The 15,481-nt window shown below is 37.8% G+C and overlaps 3 protein-coding genes across 3 annotated transcripts; 1 reads left to right on the top strand and 2 right to left on the bottom strand.

Moving 5' to 3' along the window:
• Positions 1-381: 381 nt before the first annotated feature.
• Positions 382-1,827, top strand: LOC125477144 (zinc finger protein 3-like). Its single transcript, XM_048584080.1, has one exon. The coding sequence runs from the start codon at positions 774-776 to the stop codon at positions 1,581-1,583; it is 810 nt and encodes a 269-aa protein (XP_048440037.1). The 5' UTR covers positions 382-773; the 3' UTR covers positions 1,584-1,827.
• Positions 1,828-6,249: 4,422 nt separating this feature from the next.
• Positions 6,250-8,389, bottom strand: LOC125477136 (uncharacterized protein At2g39795, mitochondrial). Its single transcript, XM_048584054.1, has 3 exons — positions 8,074-8,389; positions 7,039-7,370; positions 6,250-6,736 (listed from the first exon to the last, which is right to left on the bottom strand). Exons 1-3 carry the CDS (start codon positions 8,323-8,325, stop codon positions 6,568-6,570), a joined length of 753 nt encoding a protein of 250 aa, XP_048440011.1. The 5' UTR covers positions 8,326-8,389; the 3' UTR covers positions 6,250-6,567.
• A 385-nt stretch (positions 8,390-8,774) lies between these two features.
• Positions 8,775-13,268, bottom strand: LOC125477137. Its single transcript, XM_048584055.1, has 4 exons — positions 11,686-13,268; positions 10,898-10,947; positions 10,771-10,823; positions 8,775-9,784 (listed from the first exon to the last, which is right to left on the bottom strand). Exons 1-4 carry the CDS (start codon positions 11,916-11,918, stop codon positions 9,443-9,445), a joined length of 678 nt encoding a protein of 225 aa, XP_048440012.1. The 5' UTR covers positions 11,919-13,268; the 3' UTR covers positions 8,775-9,442.
• Positions 13,269-15,481: the final 2,213 nt, after the last annotated feature.

Here is a 15,481-nt window from a genome sequence, read left to right as displayed (position 1 = left end):
TCCAACATTGAATTTGTGGTGCCCTTATGGCCAAATTTACAATTTTGGACATGCATTCATTGTTTGAATACCTTGATATATTTGTATTAATGGGTGGATAAATGAATTGGTACTGAATTTGTCATTTACAAAATTCTAACATAAAACTCTTATTTACAAGTAAACATTCATCCATTAAATCCTCTAAATTGGTTATTATTTTGAAAAAATTTAGACATAATAACTCTCATTTACACGTAAACATACATCATTAAATCCTCTCACTCTATGTTGGATCTCTAGTCTGGTCTGCTATAAGTTATATCCATGACTGCATAGTGTGTGACTAGAAAAGGTTAAACCCCTATAGGCCACAAATGTCAAGGAGACAAACAAAAAGTTAAAAGATACAGTAGAGAGGTATATGCAAGAAAAAGAGCTACATGGATGTTCCTCATTAGTTTCAATCACATTGCCTTTATAGGACCCTCTTTATTTCTCTATAGTACTCTTCTTATTCCTTAAGTCTTGCTATATTGAGACCTTTTAACTGTAAAACAGTGGTCTATCCCTCTATACATAGGGCACAGCCTTTATTACTAATATATCAGAAACATATTATTCTTCTTGCATAATATTAGACCCCCTTTCTTCTCATCAACCCAGAAGGAGAAAATTCTCACAACTTTTCACCATGAAGCCCCCAAGCACCTGATCCTTCTCTCTCTGAAATCTCAAGCAGTTTCTCACCCTCAGAGGCACCGGTACCACCAAACCTAATCCAAGTCTCAAATATGGAAGCCCCAAACTTACAGAACCAACAACTAGTGCATGATCATCACCAAGAACACCCTCAAGCTCAAAACCCTAATCTTGCATTGGATCTAAGCCTCTCAAACAAGGAATCCAATCACGAGGCGAAGCTGGAACTCAACCTCATCAACTGTTTTGATTCAAACAACACATCAGGAAACTCTTCATCAGAGACTTCCAGTCCCAAAGGTACTACCACTACTGATTTCGAGCCAAGGGTTTTCTCCTGCAATTATTGCCAGAGAAAATTTTACAGTTCACAAGCGCTCGGAGGGCACCAAAATGCTCATAAGAGAGAGAGAACGCTTGCCAAAAAAGGGCTCAAGAGTAATTGTGCTGCAGCAGAAGCAGATGCCTTAGATAGGCTTCCAAGTTTACTCTCCTCGTACAGATTCTCCAGCATGGCATCTCTCCCTTTACATGGGTCCTTCAATAATAGGTCACTTGGCATACAAGTGCATTCCACAATTCACAAGCCTTGTTACCAAACAAACACCATTGGAGGACATAATGGTAATAGTGGGTGGCTGAGACGGCCTATTGATCAACAACCTGCGATCGGGCGGCTTGTTCCACCTAACAATGTTTTTCATGTGCAGGGTGGCGGCATAGGATCCTCCTCCTCCTCATCGAGTGGCGGTGTTGGAAGGTTTTCCTATAGTACTAATGTTCGGAAGTTTTCTCCAGAGACGGAAGGAATTGGAGGGTTATGGTGGAGTAATAGTAGTGTTGGCCATTTTAATACTAAGCAAGATGAGTTGCAGAAGCTTGACTTGTCCCTCAAGCTCTAAGCACTTTCCCAGTTTTTTTTTTCCTACAAATTTTAAACCCATCCATGTTAACCGATCAATTTCAGGTTTCCTCTATCTTTGGTTTTCATGTATGAGTGGCAACTTTTGTACATTCCTTTTAGCTAAAGTTGACATTTTCAGAGAAGTTTGTATTGAAATTTTTGGCTTTGAATGTAAATCCCAATTCCAAATGTTGTGACACTTATTTTGTTTTTTAATAATTCAACGGTTGTGATCCATCTAACATTTGATCTCACGATCTATAAGTTGGGCGTCAGAACTTTGAATTTGCATGGTGATGTGTACCAGTAATTCAAAGATCAATTTTGCTACTTAATTTGAGAAGTTAAGTCCCCCTTTAAAGCTAGGAGTAATGCTAGGTAGACCAAATTTTTTAAACTAAATTTGCAAATTTATTGATGTGATTGTAGATGATTGGATTATTAATTAAGTGTCGATTAATGTGTTTGTTTCATATTGGTAACACGTTATTTGATTTAAAATTTGATCTCTCTAACATTACTTTAAAGCCAGCAAATTGCTCTTCTTTTAATTGGGTTCTCAATGCTTTAGATTAGCTGTTAAGGATCAACAGGCGTTAGCATAAACTTTACTCATTCAGTTTTCTCTTTTATTTTTAAGATAGAAATGCTAAATGCTGGAATTGAAGATGGACTAAATGCAAACTAATTAATGCTTCCAAATTTCATATAGTGATATAGAATTCGATTTTGCAAGTGGTGGATTACTTTAGTTGTTACGACTTTCTTCTTTCTTTTACAACATTCCGGATTCAAACTCCTCTACCTTCCTCTAGTGTAAATTAAAATAGTAATATTGTTTGTATTAAAAAAAGATGTAGAATTTGATTCTCACTTCTTTCAAGTGGTGTGTTGATACTTTTTGATATGTTCTAGTAAGAAAAAATAGAGCAATAAACCAGCGAGTACTTGGACAAATACTTATAAATCTAGCCTTGATTACTTTACTCTTTTTTAGCTTTCGAACAATATTCTAAAAGACGGTGAAACTTGAGTACGAGAGTATACTCCTCTAATCAACTTATATACTACCAAATCTGCTTAATACTTGATCATGTGATATTATGTCATCTGCTTAATACTTGATCATCTGATATTATGTCACGCAGCACCCAGGTCAGGTGTGTTCATCTGAGAGACCATGAGGGTCATGTCTATCTTAAACATTTGTTTATAAGGTCCACAAAACGTGCAAAGATTTGGAATCTTGTGATTGTCATTTCCTACTACTACTTTTAATTTGACATGATGGTTTAAATGACATGGGTTTTTGACCCACCTGCAGTTGAAATAATAGACCATCTCTACTGCTAGTGCTATTTGGATCTAAGAGGTTGGTGTAATGTAACAAGCCATGTGAAAGACGCATTATAATGATTAATCACGCTCATCTCATAGCTATCCTCCCTACCCCATCAATAATTTCTCCTCAATATTTTCATTTTCTAAAAGACTAGCTGATGGTCAAGTCACGACAATTTACTCTTCCGAAGATCAGAAAAACTCGTTTCAACCTCTACCTAACCTCAATATTAAATTGTGGGAAAATCTTGATTGCCTTGATTTCTTAGCTGCATAATCTCTTTCATAATTAGGCCACTTCTAATTTGTGTGGGTCCAGATCCATTTGACGTTTACTATATCAGCTTAGTCATAATACACCATGATTATCCTAGAATTAACATGTAAAGGTGACTGAAATTTGTTCACTATGACAGTTAACTGTCATTGAAATCTTAGATTAACAAGGGGTTTTGATAGGAAGACAAGATGTCAATAGTCTTGAAAATGAACGTAAAGTTGGCTATGCTAGCTACTTTCTCTCGTCTCGATCTTGTCATATAATGTTCCAAACCATCTATCTTTTAGATCATTTATTAAAAATCATCCCCGCATAAGAAAACATCCAAATCAATTGTAAAATAAAAAGACAAACCGATGTATAAACTAATAATAAAGTGACTTCCAATATAGATGAAACTTTTTCAGTGAATCATTCTCGACGGATTTTACCTAGAGAGTGGGCATTCCAATCATCCTACGACATTATATAATGCGAATGGTGAAGGAAAAAGGTGAAAGGAGAATGTCCAAAGGAAACGAATAACTACACATACTTTTTCCCGCCATACGTCTTGTCATCAAACTGAATAATCAAACAAAAACAACAAATAAGATTAAACACAAGTGTGAACAACCAGAAAAAAGAGCGTGGTTATCATTTCCCTTGTGGAAGTGAACGTAAAAGTCTTGGGTTTCTGCCATTAGCCGCAAACCAGTTGGGGTGTCCATATAGTTGTGTTACGACGCCTCATTCTTTTACCATTTTGACATTAAAATATTGAAAAGCTTTCATTTTGCCTCCAAATTAAGAAACACTTAAACAAACACTGGTTGGAAAAAGAGGCTGCATGTGAATGTGGAGCTTTCAAGTTGCTGAGATAATGAGATTAGGTGAAAAATTAAACCAAGAACAAGTCTTTCTCCGTTAGGATCTTATAATAATTAAGGAAGAGATTACTTGTCGTTGTAAGATTTGAATATTGTTTAAGACTTGATTAATGGAGGTTTAAGTTTGTCCCATTCAATGAAAAGAGAGGGAGATTACAAAACCATCATCAATCAAAGTTTAATTGCACGCTTAAGAAAGAATTACGCACATATTTCTTTTTCTATCGCTTTCTTGAAATTACTTGGGTTTTGAGAGTTCACCAAATTTGAAAATTGTGCTCTCTCACTGCAATTTGTTTACAAAATAATTCTACAACAAATGTAATTGTTGTCAGACCATGTATGGGGGCTGACGCCTACCCAATGCCGATTGGTCAGAGAATTTTTATTTGTCAAAATTTTCATCTAAACTATTGGGAGGGGAATTCGAACTTGAGCGTAGAGGAATGAGCACACTGCTTTACCCAACTTGACTAAGCCTAGATTTGTAATTACCTATGATTTCCGAGTCTACATGGTAAACTTAGGGTTGGTTTGACAATTTATCTCAACAATTTTGTTTTTGAATCGATTGTTTTTCTCCACAATGTTTAAACTCTTCTAAATGACACAGTTTCTCTATAAAAATGGTTCAAACAAATACAATTTTGCTTTTGAATTGACTGTTTATCTCAATTTGATGGTCATCCATGTACAACCAATCTTTGAAAATCAAACTTCAAAATGATGTTTGAAATTAAGATCAACAAACTTTGCAAGGAATAAGAGGGGAAATCAAAAATCTACAGACGAAGCTAGCAAGGGACATCGAAATTGAAAAGACGAGTATGACACTCTTGTGGACCACGACACAACAATTCTCATTTCCTACGGTGCTCGTGCCTAGAAGTGTCGTAATCAGTAGAACCGTCATTCTGGTTAAAAACATATGACTACTATTCACAAGATCGAACGAATTATAGTCCAACCCAATTCAGGAGTTAGAGGTGAGCAAGTATGATGCAGACCAGCAAAGATAACGAAAACAACATGACATCAGATTTGGAACAGATGCATATTGCTCTAAACTAAAGAGGATAAGACTTTCATCTTATCCAGGGTTTGACCAATATAAACCACACCATTCGCATGTCTGTCTATCAATAGTAAAGCATATTGTAGTGGAATGTGAAGTTCACCAAGAGTAGATAGTACTATAGAGCATCTTTCATAAAGCCAGGACCATAAGTTCGAGACATTAACATACCAAGACATCGATACTTTCCACTTGATCGCAATTTAGTTCAGACTATAAAGCTAGAAACAAACATTACTCTGTAAGTTTCAGTTGCCGACGCAATCCTGCAGCAAAGGAGAATATATGGTTAAGACTAAAAAGAGAAAAGGGAAGTGATGCAGACGTTACATTGATACTCGTTAGCATGACTGGGAAAAGTGGATGCAGACGTTCTATGAGAAGGGAATTATGGCCACAACATCAGCAAGCAGCATGATCCAGGAGAATAATCCATCTACACACCACCAATAGTCTTAAACCTGATTGCGACCTGCAACAGCTCGTTTCCACTTTCCAAGATCATACTTATCTCAATGTGAATGTTCAAATTCATGGAGCTACAACAAAATTGAATAATTGTTATTCTATGTAGCAGAAGCACATTTGCAACATGAAATTTGTGTCTCAGGGACCTAAGCAGGCATAGAACGTAACATGGAAGAAAATGCATACTTTCCACTTCATTAAGGAAATTATATTTCAACCAAGGTGAACTCCCTGCATGATCAAGAAAATAGCAAAATCTGCCATTGCACGAGCCATATGAGCAAAATATACACTTTTTGCTACTTAATTCAAAATGGCTTCCTTATCTAGATAATAATCATCAAATTATCATATTTCATTGTGCCATGAACATATGGCATGCATACTTTAACCAATTAGTCTCAACGCATAACCGGCAGCAAGTAGTGTCATAGTGCTGCAAGCAGCTAATCTAGCTGAGGCAGAAATTATTAAAATAGCATAAATCTCCCACGGGATATGAAGACTGCTGCAAAGTCCCATGACGAAAACCCTAAACCCTACCAGTTATGTTGAGAAGATCTACCCAAAACATGGTAGGACTGAGAAACCATGGTAAATAAAGGGACCCACAAGTAAGGCTTTATAGATGTTAGGGCATGGATCTTGGTGTTGATTGAGAAGAAACAGAAAAAGAAGACAGTTTTAACAAATTTTACAACCTAAACAGATGGCATATGCCATCACTAGAGGGCTCTTCTACTATTTTTGATGATCTAATGCAACAACTTGTCTAAAGCATTCAAGATTAATAGCTACATAATTTCATAATTTTTTTCTCAGATGGAAAGTTAAAACAACAATGAAAGATTTAAAAACATAAGAGGAAGCTCCACTTGCATAATCATGCCAATTTCATTACTCAACGCAAACAGGATTGATAAATCAAGGTCATCCAAATGCTGCACAATCACTCTACTTTCTTTTCAATAAATGATTTCACAGTCCCCATCCATCTAATGAACTCAGTTTTATCTTTGTTCTTCATGTATTCGTGCAAGAAAATAGCAAGATCATCGTTTATACTCCTCGCTTCCAAGAATTCATAAAGTGAGTCTTGCAACTCATCATCAAGTTCCCTGTACACAAACCACAAAAACAAATAAACTGTAACATTTAGAGAGCAGAAGAAAATATTATGAGACCGAAGTACAAATCAGCTTTCAGACTCTATACCCTGTAAATATAGAAAATCAATACACAAGGGGAAAAAGAATCACAACCACAAACAACAACAAAAGACAGGAGAAGGGGGAAGACACAAAAGAGTTCTACAAAATTCAGAAAAATCAAGAATTTTACTCAACCTCTAACTCTTTTTATGTTACTAATGTTCCTCATATAGTAATATATAAAAAGGAGATTAAATAGAATATCATACTTGAACTCAGGACCCGCATAAGGCTGAGCTGGCATCTTCTCAGGTTTTCGGACGAAAAGCTTGTTGATCTCTATAGTATCTGGCCAAGCTGAACACATAATCTCAAACACATTGCCGCCTTCCTTCTTGGAGATATTAACAATCATTGTAATGTGAAGCTGCACATCTTTTCCAAGGCTAGCACCACCTTTGGAATTTGGAACAGGAACAGATCCATCAAACATCGTGGCTTCGATCTTAATGTCTTCTTTCTCTCCAAACTTTGTCTTCAAGGCTATCCATTGCTCACCAGGCCGGTCGTTAACTGTAAACGACTTAAATTTTGTAACTGGCTGAAAAACAGAAAAAATTCGTCATTAAAACCCCAAAAAAAAATGACTCCCAAATAATTAAAGGGAATTCTCTAGATATTATTTAAGAGTGCTTTAACTTTTGATTACAAAAGCTAACCATCGACCATAATTTAGTGACTGTCGCATCTAAGCGGAGTCCTTGGAGGGAAGAATGTGTAGATCCGGTCTTAATCCTATGATTGATGGCTGAGAAAACTCAACTCAGGAAGGAACAACATCTTGAATACAATCTATTATCTCGCCTTGCGGATTGCAATTCAACCAAGCCAAAATTTTAGCTCATGTAGTAGCTTGTTTTTGGCTCGGTAACAAAAACTTCAATTATATTGCATAAGGATTTACCAGAAACCCAATCGAACTGAATGGACATCGATTGCACCTTTAGGTATCTAGAAACCTATTCAAAAGATTTCATTTGTGTTTTTGGAGCGTGCCATTTTTCTTAGCAAGTAGCCATTCAGCCCCGAAACAGAGAAATGCTTATTTTCCAGGTTGATGAAATTTTCCAATCATACGCCACATAAACTAAATTACAAAACGACCCAATTCTCGAAATCCAATAAATCCCTTCTCTTCCATCGAATTCTCATCAACTAAACAAAGCCTAACCCACTTCTTCCCATAAGTCAAAATTTGGAATTTAAGAGCAAAAGACAGCGGAGTGGATGAATCATGTAGGTACCTGAGTGGCAGGAGAGTGATCGAGCTCGTACTGTATTTCCCTCCGGAGGAGTCTGAGAATGTTGCCTTCGAAGGCCGATTTGCGCATTTCGGAGATGTAAGTTCGCCGGAATTGCGATGGTTGGAGTGAAGGGTTTAAGAGGGAGACTTGTTTTTCATGTGCGAAATGCAAAGTGGGCGATTGATGAATTGGGATTCTGGAAGAAGAAGGAAAAGGAGTGGATTTTCTCAGGGGTCGGATTAGGCGCGCCATGGAAGAGACTCCTCGGAATATTTTGCAGTTTCAGAGGGTTTTAGGGTTTAAGGGTCTAAGGGCTTCAGAGTTAGAAGACAAAGTCACAAATCAAAGGGTGGTAGGACCCGTCTGTTGGTGGGCCCAGTTTGGGTTGTAAGGACTAGGGCTTGGCAAGGCCTCCTTAATGAAAGTCCAGCCCAATAATCGGTCAAGTTTTATTGATTCTTTTCTTACGCTTCATTTTTATTTTTAGCCGTCGGACTGAAAAAGTTTATGCATGTCGTCAGATTAAATAAGATAATGTGTGGTTATTATTTCCCTTTTACGATTAACAGGGAAAACGAATTTCAAACTCACGACATCTCAAATACAACACCACTTTTCTCCTTTTGTTCATTTATATTTATTTTTTTCCATTAATTTTCCTTCGATTTATTCAATCCAATACTGTAGATAAAACAAAGGAGTGTAAGAGGAGAGAGGTGTGGATCCCTTTTTTTAATCACAAATATACAATTGTTTCATGATTAATCGATGATGACATGCATAAAACTCTCTTATTTGTCTTTGTATTTTTACTTTTTACACAAGTTATATTGCCGGAAAAAGAATCAAACTCGGAACTTCAAGTGCAAAAATGAATACTTTTACCAAGCTGCAGAGGAGTGATGCTTGCCTTCAAACAATAGGAATCCGCCTGATATTTCAGTTCTGATTTGGTTCTTCACCTTTGCTCTCGAGCGCGATCACAAGCAAGAACCGTGTAACTTGTATTGTAGACCAGAAAACTTGAAAATAACCATCACATTCACAGGCAACATATCGTTCAACCAAAGTCTAGTCTCCAAGATGTTCCCGCTAATCATTTCTGGGAAAAAAGCTCTACAATTAAGTATTTTTTCATTTTGCAAGAAGAAAGTTCGTTGAAGAAAAGAACATCGAATTCGCAACATACTCCCACCTATAAATCAACTTAACCTGTTCAAATGACGTGTTCCCTGTTGCCTATGCTAAGCTACAACCAAAACTGTAGACAATAAGTCAACGACTTCATCTTTTAGCATCTTGAGAAGCCCCTCCATCTTCGGTTTTGCTCAGCTGATCCTTCAAGGAAGCATTAGGAACTGGGTGCTGACTATTTACTCTCTTTGCCGAGGGCCGGTCTTGATTCTCCAGAATCCTGTTTACTAAGGTGATCTTTCTCAGAAGGCTTGCTGGAGTCTGAACTACTAGTGTTAGTTGCCTCTTTTACACCATCTTTCTTCTCACTACCTACTTCCTGATCTTTGGTTAACCCACTGGCAGTTTGCTTCTTCGATTCAACCACTATTTCCTTCAGTGTTTCTTCAAGTTTATCTAGTCTCACTTTTACCTCCAAAAGCTCTGGAACAGATCCTGCTTCTTTTTCTTCGGTAGCATTTACTTCTATTTCTTTTGCTTTCGCTTCTTCTTCTTTCTTCTTTTTCATCTCCTGTTCCTGAGATGGAGATTTTGGACAAGTCAAGGCATTTTAGTGTTACTCGTATATCTTGCTCAATTTCCAAATATGTGCTTATCGAACTTGACATGATCATGTTTCTGTGTTAAAAAGCAATGCTCCATCTTTGAAATTAATCAATGAGTTGAAACTTTCTTGAGTATTGATGGAAAGAAAAAAATTCGGTGTTTGGTAAAAGAGTGCACATTGTACATGATTAGTTAGAATGTTCACTTGGAAAGTTGGAGGAAAAATGTTGCACCCATGAGCTTCTAAGGATCCAATATTCAGCTAGCATTTATACGTGTGCGGCCATAGTGCATTTCTTTTGGCATAAAGTTGGTAATAGACAAATACCAAGTGTGTGTGTGTGTGTGGGGCGAACCAGCCATATGAGTGTATCAGTAAAAGATGCAGTGCGACCTCTTTCTGCAAAGGTTGTTTTGACAGATACATAAGGAGCGTCCAGGTTGCCAATTGTAAATTCAGTGATCCTTATATTATGTCTATATAAAGGACTATTGCGCTAGTTTTGAATTGGAGCAAAAAAAACTAAAGCAAAACAATAAGTTGTATACCACTCAACTAGTTAGAGAGAATATTGCAAGGGCAAAGTGTTTGCTAGAGAAATGAAAAGAGATAAAGGGTGTATTTCTTGTTCTTGTTCTTGTTCTTTCAGGTTTTTCGTCAAGTCTTAATCCTAGAGGCTTGGCAAGATTATTCGTTGTACTCATCATTGATATAGTGAAAGTTTATTGTTGTTGATGCCCCGTGGACGTAGGCACATACCCGGACCGCATAAAGTCTTGGTGTTAATTATCATGCTTAGTTGTTTTTGGTTTCCTGAGTTTGTCTTGTTTTTCTCATTCTTAAACGAGATATTCACAATAAAAACACACAATGGCATACAATCCAATCAAGAGACTATACTACATATGCAATATTTTAAGCTTAAGATCAGCAAAAAAACATAAATGTTTAGTTACCGCTTCCATTCTTCTAATTTCATAGCGAGCATACTGAGCCACCAGATACACAGCTGTTACATGAAATAAGTTTTCAGATAACGATGTGTAACCACAGGAGAAACCAAATATGAAAAGTGATACGTACCCAAGGAAGGCATGCAACAAAAGAACAGTTGTACCAAATGGAAATCGAGCCTGACCACGAAAAGAAGAGAGGCAAAAAACATGTCTCAGTACTGAAAGGAAGATACCAGTAGGATATTCAAAGTACAGAAATATCTTTCATTAATAGCTTCTTTGGAAAGTAATCTACACCGCACAGACACAAATCAAGGGAAACTGACCTACACAAATGGAAAAAAGAAAAAAGGCTTTGCTGCAAAATGGTTAGAATATATAGAATCCCTTTCGGGGTACTAATACATTCTTCGTTTGTTCCATTACATAAGCATTGAACTTCTGTTTTTCTTTTAACTCAATAGGAAAATTTTAACAAATACGGACTGACAATACAAATAATTTACTTGGACTCGACCAAAAACATACCCCCTAAACATTTTACCCATACACCATCATTTCTTGTACATTTCTTGTCCTTCAACAACTTGAAATAATACAAGTCCAGAATTAGCTTAGTGCTTTAGCAGCTGGGTCCAAATTCAAATTTTCACACAAAATTTGCCAACATTCAATCCATTTAAACCTTAAACACCCACCTGGCTCCTTCTAATTTCAACAAACCCTCCATTTCAACACTATCCCAGCTATGTAAATTATCTACCTACATGCACAAAAGCTGTTCGACGAAATGCCAAAGAGAACCGAAAACGACCCACAAATTCCAATCAGAGCAAAAGCAATACCAACGTACAAAACAATCAAAAGAACAAGAAACAAATACTATGTTGCAGAAAACTCGAAGCAAAACAATACCCGAATTTCTTTTTCGAGGGCGGAGCAGTGAAGAGCATTTTGGTGGCGGTCATGAAGTCGAGCTTCTCCAGCTGCTTATACTGCTCCTGGTACGAACTCACACTCGTCTCCTCGGCGTTAGTATTGTTGGCATTTTTAGCGGATTTGGAGCAAAATGTTCTCCTTGGTTGTAATTTTGTTGTGGGTTTTAAACGTTTAGGGAGCCGGACCAAGATTTCTCTGGCGCGAAACATTTGCTTGCGATCCTTCGCGTTCAATGGTACGATTTAGAGAGGCCACCGGTTTGAGTGGAAGAGCAAAGCGGTGCCGAAATTTCGGAATGTATCGGAAACGGGCAGGTTTTACAGATCATTGTGTGCCGGAACTCGGTTTACTGCTGCACCTTCGTCATCGCCAATGATTTACTCAAGAAGCAGATGGTAGCAAGGGCGGACGCACGTTATGGCAAAAGTGGGCAGTTGTCGGCCATCCAGCCGCCGGGATTGCCCTCCACCGGTTTCTATATTTCCCACCAGAGATTGGGTAACCAGGGCAAGCAACGGCGGCGCGAGACTGATTGATATGCCCGAGAAGAAGAAACGAAAATGTATTTTTCAGTTTTTAAACCCTGGACAGAACTACGTCGTTTCGGCCAAGTATATTAAAAGAGGGCTATACGACCTGCCGTTGTTCTCAAAGCACCCTGTCATTTCTTCATCTCTCAGAATTCCCGTTTTCTATTTACTGTTTCTTGCTTGGTGATTGGAATGTGTGTGGCAAGAGTTTAATTTGTTTTAGAATATTTTTATTTGAACTCATATAACGTCATTTTTTTTCATTTTAGATTTTAAATGTGAATTGTCAATTTTATTTTATTACTTAATTATTATCAAGTATAAAATGAAACTAACCATTAAACAAAAATTTATCGATAGACTTACACTCAATAATCAAACTCTACTATCACTCAATCTTTGTACTACGTTCATTCTTACTAAATGACACATTCCAACCCGGAATGTCCACCTGAACTCCGAATCGAGTCATGTTGGGCGATACTAGGAGGGTGACAAAGCCATAAAATGCAGTGATGTGGAATTGTGAGTAAATTTAACCCTAAAAGTGCCTAAAAGTATGAGTGCGCTAGTGAGCGGGAGTGAACCCAATTAACACGTGATGTTAGAGCACAAGTAACGTACAGTAAAAGTAGGCCACGAATTATATTGTCGAAGGTAATCACCTATACCAAAGTTTTCCAAGAATCTTCGTCGACACGAAAGCTCAGCTACTAAAACCTAGAGGGGCGAAAAATAAGGATGAGTGGGTCTAAAAATAAAGCTTTATAAAAACTTTTTGAAAACTTTATAACCCCTCGCCATAAAACAGATATAGTTTCCAAATTATACATACTACATATAGTATAAAAATGCTTACCATAGCCAACAGTATTTCAAGGGTGCCAAACGTCACAACTTTTGTAAATAAATACTTGACATTCGTAATCACATATTTTCGCATAAATAAACATATCACATTGAGTGCTCATCGACACATGCTGACACACGAGTTTATGCAAATGTATTCTGACATGAACATGACTGGGTGTAATAATGATATACACTCTAGTACTACAATCATGTGAAGACTGGCACTATGCGTAGCACATACCAGTCGGAGTTGCCTATTGCAACCTGTACGACAGGACTGACACCTACAATGGATCCAAAGTGAGCATACGATGTGATGTGCACATACACGTGAAAGGCTGGCCCTGGCCTGAGCGAGTACTAACACCGGTTCAGCAAATGATGAGCAGATAACATAAATGTAGTCATGCCACAATGACTTGATAACTTTGGTCAACATCACATTATTTATGAACATAAATGTAATTAAGGCATCTCCTTATAGTAAGCTTACTTAAGCATCCCATAGGATTATTTCATACTTTCCCAACCATAACGCATTTCTTATAAACGTCATTTTAATTATGGCAATCACGTAGAGAATTTATTTATAAATGTATATATGGAAACTAACCAATATAAATATATATATATATATAGAGAGAGAGAGAGAGGTGTGCTATCCACACACCCCATTTTACTTTTCACACATTCCTTGATAATTTATGCTCGTTGATTTTCTTCAATTTATATGATCCGACGGCCGAAAATTAAAAAGGCGTGTGAGAAGTAAAATGGGGTGTGTGGATATCACACCCCTATATATATATATATATATATATATATATCAAGGAAAAGACCCACTCACATTTCATGTCGTCGAATCGAACCTGCCTCATAGCATTGAGAGTCCTTGTGATGCGTTTCGCCTAGAAATGAAACCATTTATGTAAATACGTAACGTACTAATGTATAAACGCGTTTCGTACAAAGTTCAGCTAATCAAGAAACTATTTTAAAATGGTCGAATTTCGGAAAACAGAGGGCGAATTTGGATCCGGCACGTCGAGAAACCAAGGGGCCTTGGGTTTCTCCCAGCGCCACCGCACGCCCCGTCATAAGTGGCTACATTGGTAGCCACACGCCCACCCGCCGACAACCCTCACGCGTTCATGCGCGCCCACGCATTTGCGAGTACGTATGTACCTGCCTTCCTCGCGACTTCCTGCAATTTTGCAAGTTTTTGGTCCAACTTCCAGAGCTTCTATCGAGCTTGATTCTCTACCAAAATCAATAATTCAAAATCCATGTTGTAGTTAGAAATGTAGGGAACAAAACTATACCAAATTAGGGTTGAGTTAATGTTAGTGTTGGTAAAAAAAAAAAAAAAAGGCCTGAAAGTGGCCAAATGACCACGTATCCTAGTTTTCCAGAAATTTGGGAAATTTCATCCCAACATTCAGAGCTAATTTCTAGCTCGCTACCCAACCATTTTCAGTGTTCTGCCTATTTATTTGAAGCTCGTAAGGAGGGGAACATGATCACACCATCATGAGGTCAAAAAATGATCGGAGACGGCCGGAAAAACGCCTTGAATATGGCTTGATAGTCACGGTCCAATTTCCATAATTATGGGAAAACTTCCCCCTTTTAGTTTCTGTATCAAAACCTCATCAAATCAGACACCTAGTGATCTAAAGGTCATTTCTAGATCACGAAAGGGATAAAAGGAGTTGATCCGATGCTTACCCAATGTTGGAGAATGAAGGATCTTTCTGGAGTTCGCAAGGTTAGGTGTGCTAATACTACTATGCGGTGGTTTGTGTTTCTGTGCATGTGTGCATCGATGATGGAAGGGAGAAAACATAGGAGGGGGAGAGAGAGAGTGAAACGTGTTGGTGTGGTGGCCTGAGGACTTGCCAGAGTGGCGATGGTCGTACATTGCTGGGGAGATGGCTCGGTGTTGCTACACCTTCTGTGCAATGCACGTAGCTAAGAAAAGGAGAGGAAGAGCTGTTGAAGGAGTATCCACGTTGATGGTGACTTGTTACCAGGTCTGCAACAACAGCTGGTTCAACTGGGCTCGTCGAAGGAGATGGAGTCGGATAGAAGTCAGCTGTTTTGTGTTGCACAGAAAGTGCAGATAAGGGAGGGTTCGGTTCGGTTCGGTTCGGTTTTTTGCCAAAATCGAAAACCGAACCAAAATTACTGTTCGGTTTGGTTCGGTCCGGTTTTCTATCGGTTTGTGTTCGGTTCGGTTTTTCTCGGTTCGGTTTCGGCCCTGTTCGGTTTTTTTTTTTTTTTTTCTCTTCCAAGTAGCTAAAAAAAATTGTATGAAACCAACTTGCAGCCATTTTGTAATAAGTCCCATTTCAACATAATCGTCAAAATAAGCATTCCAAATTTCTAAT

The sequence above is a fragment of a genome, unplaced genomic scaffold (genome assembly GCF_019419815.1).
Source record: "Pyrus x bretschneideri cultivar Hongxiangsu unplaced genomic scaffold, Pyrus_bretschneideri_v1 Contig20, whole genome shotgun sequence".
NCBI classification, from domain to species: Eukaryota; Viridiplantae; Streptophyta; class Magnoliopsida; order Rosales; family Rosaceae; genus Pyrus; species Pyrus x bretschneideri.
The sequence above is the reverse complement of the archived record's forward strand: the minus strand, read 5'-3'. Positions and strand labels throughout refer to the sequence as shown.